At 33.3% G+C, this 19,444-nt stretch overlaps 2 protein-coding genes across 2 annotated transcripts in view; one reads left to right on the top strand and one right to left on the bottom strand.

Moving 5' to 3' along the window:
• The window catches only part of LOC135081620 (atrial natriuretic peptide receptor 1-like), a 407,345-nt gene that overhangs the window by 97,097 nt on the left and 290,804 nt on the right, over positions 1-19,444 (top strand). The gene's annotated exons all lie outside the window — the stretch shown is intronic.
• Positions 11,580-18,051, bottom strand: LOC135081628 (uncharacterized). Its single transcript, XM_063976383.1, has 5 exons — positions 17,962-18,051; positions 17,561-17,665; positions 17,236-17,304; positions 12,334-16,941; positions 11,580-12,251 (listed from the first exon to the last, which is right to left on the bottom strand). Coding segments are annotated over exons 1-4 (561 nt in total). The 5' UTR covers positions 17,964-18,051; the 3' UTR covers positions 11,580-12,251; positions 12,334-16,556.

Raw genomic sequence — 19,444 nt, 5'->3', positions numbered from 1 at the left:
TCGAGAAAGAGACATACATAACTTTGTCAGTGGAAAAGGTTTATTTTTGTAGATTAACAGTTTTCTGCCAATAGTAGGTATTTTGCTCGTAGATGAAATGAGATTGTCAGATTATCAAATACCTACTAGAATTTTGCGCGCGTCTTCGCCTACGTTATTTTCGGTATGTCACAGAATGTCTTTATCATCCATTCATTTTAATTAGTCTAAGTCCATCACGGTTGTATGTATATGTCACCGGAAAATAACAAGACTCGTAAGTTGATCAATTTTCTAGGTAGTTGATCAACTCTCGGAAAATAATAAACGGCAGTTGAAATGTACTATTTAACGCATTGAATTTTAGCTAATTGGTCAACTTACGGTACCTAGCCGTAATTTAATAATTAACTATATTGCAACAAGTGAAATCATCCACAAATGGGCCAATCGTTGCCCAGTGTACTATTTGACGGTACACTATTATCCGTCACTTAATACACTTTTCTCTGATTGGTCGACAGCATTAATTATAAGCATTTAGCAACTGTTTATTCATAGAGTTACAAACACTTAGATATGTTGTTTTAATATTTATATTTTAGAGATAGGGATATTAAAGTTCGTCTATGCTATACAGGGTGTTAGGTAAATGGGTATATGAGCTGACACTAGCCCATGTTAACATATGCATATAAATGGTATGGTGAATTCAGAAATTTAATATCATCATTTTAATTTTTTAAATGTTCATACAAAATAAAATGTTTCAAATCAGATTTGTATGAAAATTAAAATATTTAAAATGATGATATCAATTTTCTGTCTTCACCATAACATTTATATGCATATGTTAACATGGGCTAGTGTCGGCTCATATACCCATTTACCTAACACCCTGTATAGTTAAATAAATGAAAAATGTTTAAAAAAATATGTTGGAGCTCAGAGTTTTAATATTGTAAGTTATATTAATAATAAGTATTAGGTATAATCAGTTTAATCAGTCAGTAGGTACAATCAGTCCGAATATCTAATATTTTCTTTTATGTACTTAGCCCACTGTAGTACTTTTGTAACTCTGCATCAAAGTGTTCTCGATCGACAAAACTAGTATCTCACTGATTGTTCGTTTATTTCTTCTACCACTACAGACTCCATTTCACTCATCGTAAATAAAATGATATAATGCGTTATAATAAGAAATAATGATTACCAAACAAAACAACAATTGCTAATTTTACTACTGTAAATAAAGAAAAACAAGTACGGACTAGATAGATTTGTTTACGTTTAAACCTGTAATGGCGGCGGCCGGGTGGCGGGGAGCGGTATAAAAGCACGTGAGTCTTTTAACCAATCAACGTACACCTTGCCTTTGTCGGATGATTTAACGGCAAGACGCCGTAAATTAATCAACTTACTGAAATACATACGTTAAATAGTACATTTCAAATGCCGTTTATTATTTTCCGAGAGTTGATCAACTACCTAGAAAATTGATCAACTTACGAGTCTTGTTATTTTCCGGTGACATATACAGGGTGTCCCGTAATGTAACGTCAAGCCGGAACTGGGTGTTGAGGCAAGTTGTGCTGGTTATCAGAAAAATATAAAAAAAAATCTATGTGGCATATTTTAAAAATAATAGGCATTTAAAAAAAATCCAAAAATTCTACTCCAGGTGACGGTCCTTTTGCTCGTGTTGCCACAAATCTTCACTTTTTCCAAATTTTTTTTTTGTTATGTAACCCTGAATAATGCTTCTCTAAATTGTTATCAAAATTACAAAACCAGCTGCTCCAACTTGGATGAAAAAAATACATTATTCCCAAAAAAATTTTCAAAATAAAAATTTTGCCTAGTTTAAACTGACTGTACTGAAAAAAAAAAGTACTACGCGAGTGTGGCAAGTGACGTCATAATTTGGCGTATTTAGTAAGGATTCCAAAATGGTATAACACTTGGTAAATTTTTGCTGTAATTGTCGACAATTTTTGTTTTTTTGGAAATAGTCCCGTTTTTTAATTTATCTACCTTGGTTAAAAAATATTATTCTAATGTGCCCAAAATTCAAGTTTCTGGCTTAAGTGAGGTGGAGAAGCCATTTTAATAGGTATGAGCGGGACGGAGAGGGCCATCTTACCAAGCAGGGATGTTATGGATATCCGTAACCGTAACCGAAACTATCGGATATCCGAAATAAAAAAATATCCATAACCGTAACCGAAACTGATTCAAAAGTTACGGATAGTTTCGGATAAAGGCGGAGTCTTAAGGGTACAATTCCAAACTGCAAAACTCTATGAAATCTGCAGTATACACGCCGCAGCTGCAATGCCGCGCTGCCGATTTCATAGAGTTTTGCAGTTTGCGGTCTGCGGCACGTCTTGGAATTGTACCTTATATCTTAATATTTGTTACCAACTTGTCTGGCATTCCCTGGCACCATCTAATATGCCAGCCTGTTTTACCTTTATCATACATAGGTGTCGTCTTAGTTGGTACATAAAGTAGCTATGTGGGTCACGCAGCATCTTGCTATTTGAATTATACCTACATTTTTGAAATTCTAATAATTCCGTAACCGAAATTATCCGAAACTTTCGGATAATCTGAAATGATTTCATATCCTTGACCGTAACCGAAACCGGTATAATATTATTCTAATATCCGTAACCGTATCCATAACCGAAACTTCATATCCTTATTATCCCTGTAACCAAGTACAAGTGCAGGCAGAGCAGGTAGTAAAGGCGCGCGCGCACGGGTGACTTTTGTCACAGTATGTCAACTACTAATTACTATCATGGTGACAAAAGTTTCTGTGACTGACTGTACGGTAGTCAGTCTCAGAAACTTGAATTATGGGCACATTAGAATAATATTTTTTAACCAAGGTAGATAAAGTAAAAAACGGGACTATTTCCAAAAAAACAAAAATTGTCGACAATTACAGCAAAAATTTACCAAGTGTTATACCATTTTGGAATCCTTACTAAATACGCCAAATTATGACGTCACTTGCCACACTCGCGTAGTACTTTTTTTTTTCAGTACAGTCAGTTTAAACTAGGCAAAATTTTTATTTTGAAAATTTTTTTGGGAATAATGTATTTTTTTCATCCAAGTTGGAGCAGCTGGTTTTGTAATTTTGATAACAATTTAGAGAAGCATTATTCAGGGTTACATAACAAAAAAAAAATTTGGAAAAAGTGAAGATTTGTGGCAACACGAGTAAAAAGACCGTCACCGGGAGTAGAATTTTTTTATTTTTTTTAAATGCCTATTATTTTGAAAATATGCCACATAGATTATTTTTTTTAATTTTTCTGATAACCAGCATAACTTGCCTCAACACCCAGTTCCGGCTTGACGTTACATTACGGGACACCCTGTATAAATGTAGAATTCTTATGGTCCAATTTTGGAGCCTATTCAGTACAATGTAACAAGTAGGTACAATGTTTAATACAATGTAACAGTAACAATCAAATATTTCATTTATACAATATTAGTGTATAAAAAAGTCAGTTTGACCTACAAAATCGCCGCTTCAGGTTAGACACGTCATAAACAAATAAAACAAACAAACTCAATCCCAGTATTTCTCCCATTTCTCTATGACGAAATTCCAGCTTTTCACAGACGAAAGTTTTCAAATAATAATACAATTTCTAAAAGTTATTTCGTTACATTCAACCTGACTATAAATCAATCATGTCCAGACTAGGCCACACGTTCCCAACTAATGTGACCCTGACCTATCCCATAAATAAAAGAGCACTGGCTCAAAAGGGCTTTAGAAGCACGTACTATTTGTTAAATTGTTCCAACGATTATACCTAAAACTAAGCCCTAAATTAAATAGTTTTAGTTTGCTTAGTTAGGACTGGAATAATGGTAAACGCTTAAACTTTAGGCTATAAGTATTTGTATTTCATAAATTACTTACTATAAGTGGGGTTAACCTGAAATAACCCCTCGTTCGTTTCAGCCGAAAGACGTCCACCGCTGGACAAAGGCATTCCCCAAGGTTTTCCACAAAGACAGGTCCTGCGCCGCCCGCATCCAGGCACCTACCGCAGTAGTATGTTATTGGGCGTTCTATCTCACATTCGGTCGGTCGCAGTCGCGACCTCACTCTGTGCGATAGATCGCCCAATAACACGATCGTAAGTAAACCATGCCTGCAGTAATGTACGATGAATATGAACCTTTTTCGAACTACATCTTTTAATCATCGGTGTGAGTATATTGTCATCAGTTCTTTGAAATCCACCGATCACGACAGTCGAGTTAAAAATTCTGTTATGAAATTTCTGAAACAAAAAGAATCACTTAAATTGGAATGCGTCTGTCCTGAAGCATCGAACAAGCCTAAGCGTCACGGGAAATTATTGCCAAATACTATACGTAGTATCGTGTGCGGTCCATCGAACTGTGGGAAGACCAATTTAGTTATCAGTTTATTGTTACATAAGGATGGACCACGTTTTCGTAACCTGTATGTGTACTCTAAGTCTTTATACCAACCTAAGTACGTATTTTTAGAAAAAGTATTGGACAAGGTTGCAGGTACATCTTATAACAAGTATAATCATAATAGTGAAATTTTGAGGCCCCACGAAGCATTGCCTGACTCAATTATCATATTTGACGATGTTGCTTGTGAAAATCAAAACAATATACGCGATTATTTCGCCATGGGTCGGCATAAAAACATTGATTGTTTTTATATGAATCAAACTTATACTAAAATACCTAAACAACTGGTAAGAGATAATGCTAATCTTATTATATTGTTTAAGCAAGATGATGTAAATCTAAGACACGTTTACGATGAACATGTTGGGTCTGACATGTCATGGTCGCAGTTTCGTGAAATGTGCTCAACTGTATGGAGTAAACCTTACAGTTATGTGGTCATCAATAAGGACTGTGAACGAAACAAAGGCTGTTATCGAATGAAGTTTGATACATTCATAGTAATGGACTAAACTTTTTATAAGTATAGATGTTAAGTTAGCAAACACTCAGTTTAATTAGAGAAGTCAAACAGAGCAGGAATCTTAATAATGGAACGAAATTTAAAGGAACAAATAGTAAAATCTGCTGCAGCTGTAAAAAGAAAAGTAGAAATGATTAAAGATGTAAAAAATTCAAATGATATGGCTTTGGACACAATATTTAAACCTATCATTAACCCGCTGAAACTATTAACAAACCAAACTGATGAAAAACGTCTTATAAATGAAGGATTGGAGCAAAATTCAGAAGCTAAAAGAGCTAAATACAGTGAAAGTGAAGCATCAAATACTTCTACTGAAGATTATGAAGATCGTGACAATGATGAAGACGATTTAGATAATATAGATGTTTGCAAAACATCTAACAAAACCCTTACTACATCGCCCTCGGTGGATTACGATGTCCATGAAAACTCATTTAAATCTCTTCAATCGTCACCGAGTATCAATAACGAATCTTTATCATGGTCGGTGTCATCTGAAGTGATGAGTGATGTACCTTATGGTATTAGAAATGTAAAGGGAAAGCTGATGCTCGGCAATACGCGTGTTCATGATGATGATCGCATTTTGAAAATTGGAAACCGTAGCCTAAAAAAAACTCCTGGCTTAAAAGAATTATTGTACAAAAAAACTCCAGATTTAAAAATGATTACAAATGAGGACTTACAAAATTATAAATTAGTACTTATAGATACCAATGCACACAAACGAAACTGTGATGCATCAAAACCAATAAACAGTAACAAAGGATTTAAATATATGAACGTGATCAAACCTTTGTTTAAGTTCTCTAGAAGTCACACAAGTAGTGTAGAAAGTCTCCCACGAGGTGAAGGTGTCGATATTTTGAAAGAAGTTAAGAAGGATACTGATTTGGTTTATTGGGATGATCCAAATGAATTAGTGGAAAGGTTAAAATTACTATTTGGGTCATGGGCAGCTGGTAACACTGGAGTACAAAATGAAATTTATTCAATAATAGAGGAATTGCATGAAGCTGGTATCATAAAAGATATAAAATATATAAAGCTCCCAACAGGAGGGTTTGGCAGTACTATTACACTACAGAAGCCGAGCAGACGGCAATGAATATAGATAAATTTGGTCATCACATTCATAAGCGTTTACGATTGTCTGAGTTTACTAATATTCTTACTGATGACACATTAGTAAGGTCAGATGCAGGCGACTTTGATTTAAAATCATCGAGATTAAAAGGATTACCAACCCCTAGAAAAGATGATGAGGCTGTAAATAAAGAGTATGTGGATAAATGTGTTCAAGATTTTAAAAATGAATTGAAAACCATTCAAAGTAATATTAAGAAGTATCTTAATAATTTGGAAAAATTAACTACTAATAATTTATCTACATTTTATTACACAAAAGAAGAAATCGATCGGATGATTGCAGCAAAATCTATCAAGAATGAGTAAACAAGATATAGTCAACGAGCTACACAAAGCAGCGAGAAGAAATTTCATCCGCCGACATACGATTATTAAAGGGATAGATGATTTATGGCAAGCTGACCTTATGGATTTTCAAAAATATTCATCATTTAATAAAGGATATAAATATGTTCTAGTTGTAATTGATGCTTTTTCAAAATACGTATGGGTTAGACCGTTGAAGTCCAAATCCAAACAAAGTGTTACGAATGCAATGAGAAGTATATTTATCGAATCAACAAGAAAGCCTAAACATTTGCAAACAGATCTGGGTACAGAGTTTTATAACGATTGTTTTAAACAGTTAACAAAAAGTTATAACATAAATCATTATTCCACATACTCGATTAAAAAGGCGGCAATTGTAGAACGAGTAATAAGAACGATAAAATCTCATCTCTACAAAGTATTTAGTTTATGCGGTAGTTATCAATGGTTTAAAAATAATTTAGATGCAGTTGTACAGCAGTACAATAACACTTTTCATCGGGTTACTAAATTCAAACCAATAAATGTTAATAATTCCAATGAGACTGTCGTTAGATCTAATATTATCAAAAGCCAGATTCCACAAACGCGTAAACGGTCAACTTTTCAAGTTGGCGACTTTGTTCGCATAAGTAAATTCAAAGGAGATTTTTATAAAGGTTATACACCTAATTGGTCTACCGAAATTTTTCGTATCATAAAAATTAAACAAACAAATCCTCAAACGTATCAAATTGAAGATAAACACAATCAAATTATTCTTGGTTCTTTTTACGGATATGAATTACAAAAAACTAAACTGCCTGATCTTTATCTTATCGAGAAAGTTATAAAAAGGAAAGGAAACAAACTTTTTGTTAAATGGTTGGGCTTAAGTGATAAGGAAAACAGTTGGGTTGACAAAAGTGAATGTGTGGTGTAGGTATATAAATAAATCATAAATTCTCCTATAACTCACTTTATGATAATCAATGAAGGGAGGCAGTGGTATAATTAATACATTGATAGATCATTTACCGTTTGAGTTACATTTACCTGGTTATCAATTTTGTGGTCCTGGAACTAAACTTCAGAAACGATTACTTCAAGGCGATCGAGGGATCAACAAATTGGACGAGGCTTGTATGCACCACGATATTGCTTATTTGAATAAAGACTCTGGTGTTCGACAAAAGGCTGATTTAGAATTGTTAAATATGGCTAAGAAAAGACTAAAATCAAAAGATGTTGGAAAAGGAGAAAAAATAGCTTCATGGATAGTTAAAAATGCGATGAAAGCTAAAATCAGAGCCGGTGGAGGCATAACATCATTTAAGAAAGGGATAAAGAAAATAAAATTAAAATTAAAAAAACTGAAATCTAAAGATAATAACTCGGCTATAAAATATGCTTATGCAGCTGCAAAAAAACTTTTCGGTAGCAAAAAAGGAATACGATTACCTCGATGTATTCCTCTTCCAAAATCTGGAGGACTTTTACCACTTATTCCTATATTTGCGGGGTTATCAGCTTTAGGTTCTCTTGCGGGAGGTGCAGCTGGTATAGCAAAAGCTGTTAATGATTCTAAAGCCGCACAAAAGAGTCTAATGGAATCAGAAAGGCACAACAGAATGATGGAAGCGGTAGCCCTTGGAAAAGGACTGTATATAAAACCTCATAAAAAAGGAGCTGGTTTATATCTCAATCCGTCAAAAAACTAATTAAGCGGCTACCTAGACGTGCGCTCACTAACCTGGATATATTAGAACATGCTAGTGATATTCCATTCTTTCGTGGTGTATTCATGCGAGATACATTACCTGCGAAACCAAATAAGATAGAATGTGCTATCATGAATTTAGATATTAACAAAAATCCTGGAACACATTGGGTGGCCTTTGTAAAGCAACATGATTACGTTGAATATTATGACAGTTTTGGTAATTTAAAACCACCGTTGGAATTAGTCAAATATTTTAATAATTTACCTATAAACTATAATTATGTACGATATCAAGCCTTTGGTACAATAAACTGTGGTCATTTGTGTTTGAAATTTTTAAGGAATTATTGGAAAAAACATTTATATAATGAAATTTATAAATAAAAGTATCAGTATAATAATGTCTTTCACTGTGTCTATAACCGGAACAGGAGCCTCCTTAACAACAAATTATTCACCAACTTTAGAGCTTCGAGAGGACTACGAATGCGGTCTTTTATGTTTTTCAACCTTCAATTCAATTCCCAACATAGATGAAAGAAACAACAAGTTTTACTATGGTGAAAATGAGATCATCGAAATTCCTGAAGGGTCTTACGAGCTTCAGGATATTTGTGATTATTTAAAAAATAACATCAAGAACACTACATTAAATCTTACTTGCAATAATAACACATTGAAAACAAATATTTATTGTTCTGAAGACGTTCATTTTAATAAAAGTGGCTCAATTGGTAAAATATTAGGTTTTGGAATGGAAACAATAAATGCAAATATAAGTACTGAATCAAAGTATCCTGTGAGCATTCTATCAACAACCATTGTGAGGATCGAATGCGATGTAGTCAGTGGTTCATTTGTAAACGGGAAAGCAAGCCATATAATTTATGAATTCGTGCCTAATGTACCACCTGGTTATCGAATAATTGAAATACCTAAAAATTTGATTTATTTTCCTGTCAACCAAAGTTCTATAAGTGCTATCAGCATCAGGCTGTTGGACGCTGAAAACAAAGAGATAAACTTACGAGGTGAAGAAGTACAACTGTATTTACATTTCAGAAAAAAATGATAAACTTCAATAAAAATCCTTCTACATTGCTTACTCCAGTCAGTTCTAAAAGAACATTCCAGAAAGACAGACCGCTTCAGCTAAAAAAGAAGCTAACCAAGACCAATAAAGAATTTCTCAAATTAATTGGTTTAATAAAATGAATATTTTAAATATATCTCAACAAACATCATATGATAACAGCATTGAAAGTTTCGAGTACCATTCGTACAAACCATACGTAACAAGTTTCAACAAGAATGATGAAATACGAATACCGATCAACCAACAAGACTTGTACGTGTTACCTTCACTTAGTAGTCTATATATCGAAGGTAAAGTAGTTGTGTATAACAGCACCACCAAAGAAAAAGTATCAAATGTACACTTCGTTAATAATCCAGGCTTATTTCTCTTCCAAGACATAAGATATGAACTTAATGGAGTTGAAATAGATAAAATTAAGAATGCTGGTATTACTACAACAATGAAATCTTACCTATCCTTAAATGAAAATGAATCCAAATGTGGTCGAGTTTGGGGCTGGTCAACCGCGGGAACAAACAATGCTAGTGGTGGAGCATTTTCTGCATCTATACCATTAAATAGGATACTAGGATTTGCAGAGGATTATGAAAAAATTATCATTAACTGTAAACACGAGTTAGTGTTACTGAGAAGTAATACTAACCTTAATGCGGTCAAGTTAAATGCAGGTGAAGTTGTAGATGACATAATAATCAATAAAATTATTTGGCGCGTTCCACACATCAAAGTTTCAGATCGTGAGAGGATAAACCTATTGAAACACTTGGAGAAAGATCGAGCTATTCCATTAGTGTTTCGTAATTGGGATCTGTATGAATACCCATTACTGCCTAAAACACGTAAACATACTTGGTCAATTAAAACTTCATCGCAAATAGAAAAACCACGATTTGTTGTAATTGCCTTACAAACCAATCGCAAACATAACGCTGTGTTGTCAATGGCAGAATTTGATCATTGTCACGTACGAGACGTAAGGGTCTTTTTAAATTCAACGTATTATCCGTATGAAGGACTAAATGTCAGTTTTTCAGAAGAAAAAATTGCTTTATTATATGAACAGTATTCAAGATTTCAGCAGTCGTATCACGGACGCCGGTCAGAGCCGTTGTTGAGCTTGAAAGAATTCAGAGACGTAGCTCCCTTATTTGTTATCGACTGTTCAAGACAACACGAAACTTTAAAAGGTTCGATCGATGTAAGAGTTGAAATTGAAACAGACCAAGAGATACCAGATCAGACAGCTGCTTATTGCTTGATTCTAAACGATTGTATATTTGAATACAAACCTTTGAGTAATATCGTTAAGAAAATATCATGAATAGCAATATAATCGTAGATCTGCAAGGATTTAAAAATAGCAAAAATGAATTTATAATAAAAGAATTTGCTATAGCTACCCAAGAGCATACTCACATATTTTTGATTAAGCCTCCATACCCGTTCTCTTCATTGACTGCTGTGTGCCTACCATGAGTTTACGTTAGGTGTGCTCGCTAGCGTCTGCGTAAAAAAATGACATTTAAATGTATGACATATTGTGCAGCGCTCCTAGCGGCTACTTTCAAGAAATAAAATCTTCATAGAATTTTTTGACGTATTCGCTAGCGAGCTCACCTAACGTAAACTCATGGTAGGCACACTGAAGAGAAAAAGCAAGTTTGCTGGATCGAAAAAAACAGAGGCTATCGATGGAGTGAAGGATATATTGACTATAGAGAATTTCAAAGACTTATCGTACCTTATTTAAAAGGTAAATATATCTTAGTAAAAGGAGAAGAAAAGATCAAATGGGTGCATAATTTATGTAATCAAAATGACGTTTTAGACGTAACTTGTTTAGGCGCTCCAAGTTTAAGTACTCTTTACAAACTTTATTGTTTTGATAACCCCACATTATTTAACTGTTTTACTCATAAGAAATATTGTGCATTAAAAAATGTGATGTGTATAAAGAAATGGTGTGTTGAAAAAAATGTAGCAGTATAATGTAAACTATTGAGTTTAAATTCTTTCTAAATCAAATCAAATCAAATAAATTTATTAAATATTTAAATTTATTAAATATTTCTAATGTACATATAATCATTTTCATTGTTTAATTCATAAAAATAATGTGTTTTGAAAAATTTATTTTGCATAAAACATAGAGTTCTCTAAATGGATATGAAATGTTTAATAAGGTGTAATGAAATGTTAATAAACTGATTATTTATTGATAAAAAAGGTTGTTTAATTTAACTGGAATACAAAATATGGAAATTCTAAGGCCTTTGTCCAGTAGTGGACGTCATTTGGTTGAACGAACGATCAAAATAAGAAGACACTTGTTACTGTAAGACTATATTTTCAAAAACACTTGTAATAAAAACACATGAAATCTTAATTTTATCGTCACCAAAAGAAAAAAAGAAAGAAAATAAAATTATTGCCTGATTAAGTTAATATAATAAGTACAAAAAGACTGATAATTTTCGGTTAATGTACTACAGTGTGATTGCTTCTATTCTTATAATTACATATTAATTTACAAGTTTGCGTTACACTTTAATAAAAACTTAATACTTACATTAAAACTATACACTTAAAAAACACTAAAAGTTATCACCACAAAGTTTTTTCGATATTTTTTGAACAAGATTGTCAGTGAGGTCCATGATTTCGTCGTATGAATCCTGGACCACGTATTGTGCGCTGATCAGCACATTATCCTCTTGGTCGGTGATTTCTGAGGATGAAGCCGATCCCATATCACTCACAATATCAATAACTTCTATTTTGATGAGCCTCTTTCCTTTCTGATTTTTCGTTATCACATAGGATTTCGTCGGTCCTAGTCTTCTTTTTGAAACACCTTTTTTATTCTTAGGCTTTTTCACTTGTCTTTGAACAGCGTGCGCGTGGAGTCTGGAACACAGCTCCGGAAATTCTTGCGTAAATCCCTCCAGCGGATCTTGAGCGTACTGGGATAACATGATGTCAGGAGATTGAGCCATTATCTATAACAAAATAAAGTTTCATTAGTAAAAATATTTTTAACGTAAAACAAAGTGTTACACAAACTTCGAAATAAATACTTACAAGAATAGAAGCAATCGCACTGTAGTACAACGTTCGTCAGAGACAAAGTGTGAATGGTAAGAAAATAACCGAGTTGAGGAATCAATCACATTTTGCTGAGTTTATAATTAATATCGTCGTCACTGACGACCTACATAATACTCAGCACGTGTACATAAACATGACAATCAGTATTGTCGAATGTTTCTTTTGCTTGAATTTTATAAATAAAAAAACAAAATATCAATTTAATTTAGCAGGTAAGGAATTTTGTAAGAAAACCAAAAAAAAATATTCTGAAAATGATTTATTTTTATAAGTAAGTAAAAAGTAATGCTAACAGAAAATGCAATATAATATTAAATTTAACAATAAAGTCTAAAACTAACGTACCTATTTTACATAAAAATTATTTATATTTAATATTTATTTCAGCTTAAAGTTATTTATTACAACAAAGAGCTATGCCCCCATGCCATTGTGGATATTTTGTCTTGCAATATAAAACGTTTGTCATCCGCATTTGACAAAGCAATCTTATTAACAGTCTGTGTAAAAATATTATGCTTAATACATTTAAAGAGAATATTTTTCCTACGCACTATTTTATCGTTTAGTAATGCGTTACTATAATCAGATGCCTCCAAGTGCTTAATAACATTTTTTCTTATTCCTTTTGCCTTTTTAATGACATTAGAATCAGTTTTAATGCAATACAACTTTGATCTCAACCCTACAAATTCAGTCATTATACATCCGCCAAGTTCGTCTTTGAATAGACCAGGTACTTTTTTGTTTCGAATCGGAAGGTCATACTGATTTTTCAGAGCGTAATTACTGGTATCGAAATATTGTAAGAAATGTTGCTTTATATCTACGTAAAAATCATTTGTTTCTATTTGGTAGATAAAGCTATCGGTGTCTGTATAGCATAGTCGTACTCTATCTCCGTAGTGAGGCTTTATTACAGAGTAATGAAACTGGTACATGTGACTTTTAGAAAGTTCTAAAACGGCAAAGCCAATGTAAATTGGTTTATCTAATATAATTCTTTCCGGTTTCATTTGAATAGCCACTAAGTTTTCGGAGAAAATGGTGGCGCTATGGAAGTTTGGTCGAGAAATTAACTTTGCAGCAGAGAGAGACCGGTTTGTTCGATTGGTATCGTCCTGCCACTGATTCACTAATTTGATGTCTACTCTACGTTCAGTGTCTTCTAATGTTTTCCCAAAAACAGAATTATTCATAAGTTTGAATAAATCTTGTTGGAATGGTGTTACTGCTTTCTTTCTCAGTTCTGTGTTAAGATTTATATATTGCGCTAAAAATTTGCTTTGTTTAAAAGTCACAACTCGATGAATTTTTTGTAAAATTAGACCATGGTTTAAACAAGTCTTTAAATGAACGTAGTGAATCACATATTGGTATTTTGAATATAAGTTTGGTACTAATTTAGAAGTTTTACCTCCCGGAGGTATGAATTTCTCCGCGCAAAATGGATAATCGTTGTGAATACAATGCAATTCTTCCGGATATAATAAATCAACTTCAAGAATAAACCCAAAATCCGCATCGTCGCGCACGTTCATAATTTGTAATTGATCAATTTCGTGCTGTTTCAAAAATCTGAAATGGGATACTGGCAAAGACTGGCACATACTATAACCATAAAGATTATTACAGTCGATATATATGAGAAATGAATCCGTTTTAGTTTCATCATAATTATCCATGTAAATATTATTCGCCTGAGCATGTCTAGTAGAACATAAACAAATTCCACCCCGTATTCCTTTCTGTATGAGACGTATAATTTCTAAGTCAGACAATAACTCTAACTCTACTCCTGTTTTCAGCAACATTGCGTCAAATGATAAGCTCGGAGCTGTTAAGTAAAAAGCAGGATCTAAGTGATATTGCTTTTTACAAACCGCTCTAAAATTTTCAAAGACGTCTGTTAGTAAATAGACGTCGGTTTTGAGATAAAGATCTGTATATTCTCCCATATTGCTTATGTTAAAAGTATCCCAAATCACTTGTGCATGCATGTAATCTTCATCGCTGATACCTTCGTCAGTTAAAGTATTATAGAAGCTTTCTTTGGGAGGAAGTTGTCTCTCAGAGAACGATCTCCAAGATTTCATGTGGTCGTAGGGATAAATACCTTTGCGAGTCATTAATTTAAATTCGTTTTCTTTAGCAAAACATTGTTTTAAGTGAATGAAATCTGCTTTGTCTAAACCGTTTGCTAATTTTTCTAAGCTTGTGCCTAGAAATTTAAACGAGTCTACAAATCTTAATTGAGCAAATTTCCCATCAGACATTTTTAAAAATTTTGTGAATGAAATATAGTTTTCTTTATTCTTAGGTATTACTTTAATAGGACCCAAACTATCAGCCAATTCCTTAATGAATAAATGACAATCATAGCCTGCTAAATTATGAAAAAAAATAGGAACTAGTTTTGGGAGACTGTACTGTAAATTGCAGTACTGGTGAGCAGCACCTCGGTAGCAGCCTGTCAAGTGACAATGGTCTCTTACTTTGTCAAATAGCAGGAGACTATTGCAAATATGACACACGTCAGCTTTGGCATGCATTTTGGCATCACTTTCGTTAAACACCATTGGCACTTCAACGTTTAAAATTTCATAAATTTTTTCTACGTCTCTATACAGACATTTGAGAAATTTTTGAACACAGTCGCGACCGCGGTACGAAATGAATCGATTATGTTTGCTATCAAATGAGCAAACAATGCGATAAGCAAAAGCTGCTGGAATGTGTTGTGTACGATTTAACGTAAAACTACAATTTGGATCAGGCTCACAAGTCGTTATTGGTTTAAGTAGAGTTTCAAAGTCGGCGTACACCACAAAAGGAACATCCTGTTTCCGATTAAAATTTTTAAAATGAAGACAACTACCATGTTCCGGAAGCACGGTAGTCACACCGCAACAAGTGTGACTATTAAGTTTCTCTTCAGACGAAAAAAACAGCATACAATCATCACAAAAGTATATCGTGCCATGATGCTTTGTTATTTGAGTACGAACAAGACGTGACAAATTTTTTATTAAAACATAGTGCGATTTGTTTCCCTTTTCAAGTAATAATAAATTGATCCTTGTTTTTCTTTTAAACTCAGATCTGTAAATTGGACCCACAATGCGATTACTTTTTAAGGAATATACATTTATGGATATATTTTGATTATTTTTTTCAAATGTTCTTATATCTGTGAAAGTAACAGGGAAGTTTAGACCATCAATATTCAATACGTCTTGAAAATTAGGATAGGACGATGGACGATCTCCGTTGCGTTTTGCAGGATAAAGGGCTGCGACAACGCTCCATAAAAAACAAAAGCTATCTTTGTTTTGGATATTGATGCATGCTTTTTTCTTTTTTAAATATAATGGCAAATCCATATAACTAGAACCTGAACCACTTAAAGGATCGAATTTATTGATATTAATCTCTACATAAATGTTATTTAGAAAGGCCCACCCACTGTCACGGTCCTGAAATTCTTCAACTTTTTTACACAAGTTATTAACAACAGAGTCAAATATTTGGTTCCAGTTAAAGTTACGATGTATTGTTATATTCTTAGTGGCAAAAGATTTAACGTCTTGGGAATCATTTTTTAGTAAAATGAAATTAGCAAAATACTCAATATTTATCTTTAAACTTACGTATTTTTTTAACGACTTTTCGATAAGACTACATAATTTTCCACGTTTACTGTTTAAAAATATATCCGGTAAAGTTGACTCGTGTTCCACATTTGCTGGAATTCTAAATGATGCAATACGACCTTTAAATGCAGAGGTTACCTTAAGTACTCCGTCTTCTACCGGAACCGCACATTTGTTTTTGTGCGCATTACTCCTCAAGTGACCTATCCAATGCGTATTTTCCACGCGGGTACCACAAGCAGTACAAAAAGGCATGTTATCAATACACTTTAAGCTGAAATAACGTCTTTAGGTATTTTACTAGTAAACAATAACGTAGTACAGTTAACGGGAATTACACAATTTATGAATTATACAACAAACTATGGCTTATAAATTCTAAAAGAAGATTTAGGTTTAAGATTTAACAGAAAATTAACGAGAGTCTAACTCTAGATGTTCATATATGACTAAACTTAAAAGCCTATAGGAAAATGCAACAAAAAATATATTAGATGCTATTTATTTTAAATCATTCTCAGAATAGAACTAACTAACTTAAAACTAAGATTTAAAGTTTATTTTATTATTATAAAATATTGGCTCGCGGTCTTCAAACAATTTCTTCGTGGTCTTCATAAATTTTTGAAGATCCCGCCACTGCGATGTTTCGGTGTTAAGCTGAACCTTCAGCGTGTGCAGCGTCTTCTTGTAGCGATCCGCGGGCGGCGTCTTGAGCGCGTCCCTGGTGTTGTAAACACGCACCTCCACGTAATAAGCGCCCTCGAGCGGAACCGTTCGCCGCACGACACCGTTGGCCACCTTCGAGGTCAGGCTGCTGTCCAGCTGCTGACGACCGACTTTTAGTCGTTGAGAGTTTTCGATGGCGACACTTTCGTCTTCGTCGGATAGTAGCCCGAACAGATCCGTAGAACTCTTCGTTGGAGCTCTGAAAATTAAAACATTAAAGCATTATTTACGACTTAAAATAGTGTACATGTATTAAAATATCAATTGTTTGTATTTTCCAAATCGGTATTTCTATCTAACCTAACTTATTAACTTCACTGCCTAGTTAGTTTATCTCTATTATGTGTCTAGTAAGTTGGCTGGTAGAAAATACCTATTAATTAGGTCCTCTGTTTAAATATAATTTACTAGGCAATAAAAAAGATCGAAAACAACATTTGTAGAAAAACATCAGATATGATATCTGCATAAAGCTTAACAAATTAATACTCACCGAGGTCTAGAAGCTACAGGTTTCTTTTTCAGCGCTGCTGGCTGCACAGTTTCACACTCAGAGTCTGATCTGTGAAATTAATAAGAAATAAATTAATAAACTTGCGTTATGAGGTTGCATTTTTTGATCACACATCTTTGCCTTAGCAAAGTAATTGCATGTAAAGATGTAGACATAATACTACAGAATATTTAATAATAAGTACTACTAAAAATTAAATAGTTCATTAAAATTTTAGTAGTTACATTAAAATAATCATACTATGTTACAATAAAAATATCATACTATGTTAGTTACATTAAAATGATCATACTATATTACGTACCTTGATGAAGTTGGCGCAGTCTTCCTCTTCTTCGTATGTTTACGAGGGTTAGCGATGATGGAGGTGGAACTCCCACCGAATGTGGATTCAAACTCTGAGTCAGACCTGTAAAGATAATGACAATTCAAAGTCACATAATTTCCATCCTGTGCAATGAAAGTACACTCTGCAACGAATAGTAAACGAACAACAGTTTATAGTCAACGTCAAAAATATGTATATACTTTGACAAACGCTGCAAAACATTAAAGTTAGTTTTAAATCTTCAGTGCTAATGTCTTAAACTTTAAAGTAACATGATTTACATGATGTTTGGCTAACTATTAACTAAACTAACGAATCTCTCCATCAAATCTAAACATATCACAGTTAAAAATAGTCAAAATAAAATATATACTCACATATTGAACACTCACAATTTACTCAAGATGTGACGTCACTGGAGCTAGTTCCTCCTTCTGAAGCACTTCGAAATACAGAATGAAGCTCATACTGCGAGCCCCCAAATTTAAAGGGAAAATATTGATAATTCAGCAATAAGGTTAGGCCCATCGCAAACGTTACGTACCGAGAAAACAATGCTCCTATGGAGTAGTGGCGTACCGGTAGTTCGGTACGCTATAACAGAGGTTGCATGTTCGATTCCCGCTCAATACAAAATATTTGTGTCATGAACATATATTTTTATGTAACATAATATTCGAAATTTATTGAAAAAATATTATCACTTTCTGCAGTCGATTTATACAGCTTGCGCATTGCGTTCACGCCGGGCCTAATGCTTATGCACACTCAGGTATTTACGAAAACTGGGGCGATGACGCGAATTCCTGTATGAAAATATACTACGGTGAAGACAAATTAAATATAATTACAAAATCACGATTTGATTTAAACTAAAACATAGTAAATATTGCATGATTTTGTGGGTATATTTAACATTTCAAAATATTTGACGTTATTAGTTTTAAATTAAACTTGAAATGATAACATGATAATTATCTTGATTTACTTAATATAAAATATAAGACTAAGGTTGATTTGCACCAATTTACCTATGACCTTAACTATGACAATGACCAGTTTGTCCACACCAGGAGTTTGAGACAGATTTTTGACGATTTTTAAAGTTTAAATAAAATGGTGCAACTCAGCCTGATTGCAATTATTACGCTTCCGAAAGTTAGTTTTACAATGTTTTGGTTTGTTCTCATAATTCATTCGATTGATCATAATAATGAAGTACATAGTTAATAAACTTTACCTACGTAATTATTGGTCAATCAATATAATATGTTTTAGTACTGTAGTAGTAATGTTCTGAAGGTTGGTTGGAAGAGATCGCTTTTTAACGATACGACACCGTAACAACTTTTTTGGTGTGCAATAAAGAGTATATAAATTATCTATCTACATCTTAGGTTTGACTTCTTTGCCTTATAACTTTTGTTTGATAGTTGTTGGTATGTGGGAATAAAAACAGGTTTTTATCCCTCACTACAATAATTACCTAATTAATAAAGAGACAAAGCCATGGTATAATTGTTTACTCGTTAAAATATCATCAACTTAGCAACCGGATGTCGGACCATTTCAATAGATTTATAGTTGAATAATGCAATTTAACAATTTACATAATTCTTACATCACAGTGCAAGCTATAAAATCATATAAAGAAATGGATTTGTAATCATTTTTATAGCACGTCAGTATGGTTTGTATTTATAGCAATCAAAGAGCTCAAGCATTATGAGAATGTGACGTCAATACAACAGCATTGCAACATTGCGCTTTATGTTACAGTTTGACACAGCAAAAATGGTATGTTAGTCGACGTTCTGATAATAGTGTAAGAGCCAAGGTTCATTGCAGGGACGGCAAACC

This window comes from Ostrinia nubilalis, chromosome 20 (genome assembly GCF_963855985.1).
Source record: "Ostrinia nubilalis chromosome 20, ilOstNubi1.1, whole genome shotgun sequence".
In the NCBI taxonomy this organism is placed as follows: Eukaryota; Metazoa; Arthropoda; class Insecta; order Lepidoptera; family Crambidae; genus Ostrinia; species Ostrinia nubilalis.
The sequence above is the reverse complement of the archived record's forward strand: the minus strand, read 5'-3'. Positions and strand labels throughout refer to the sequence as shown.

What these genes read in the sequence shown, in the direction of transcription:
- LOC135081628 (XM_063976383.1), bottom strand. An exon ending in ACTGCGCCAACTTCATCAAG is followed by an intron (nt 17,305 to 17,560) that starts GTACGTAATATA and finishes TTAATTTCACAG; the next exon opens with ATCAGACTCTGAGTGTGAAA. An exon ending in CCTGTAGCTTCTAGACCTCG is followed by an intron (nt 16,942 to 17,235) that starts GTGAGTATTAAT and finishes TTTAATTTTCAG; the next exon opens with AGCTCCAACGAAGAGTTCTA.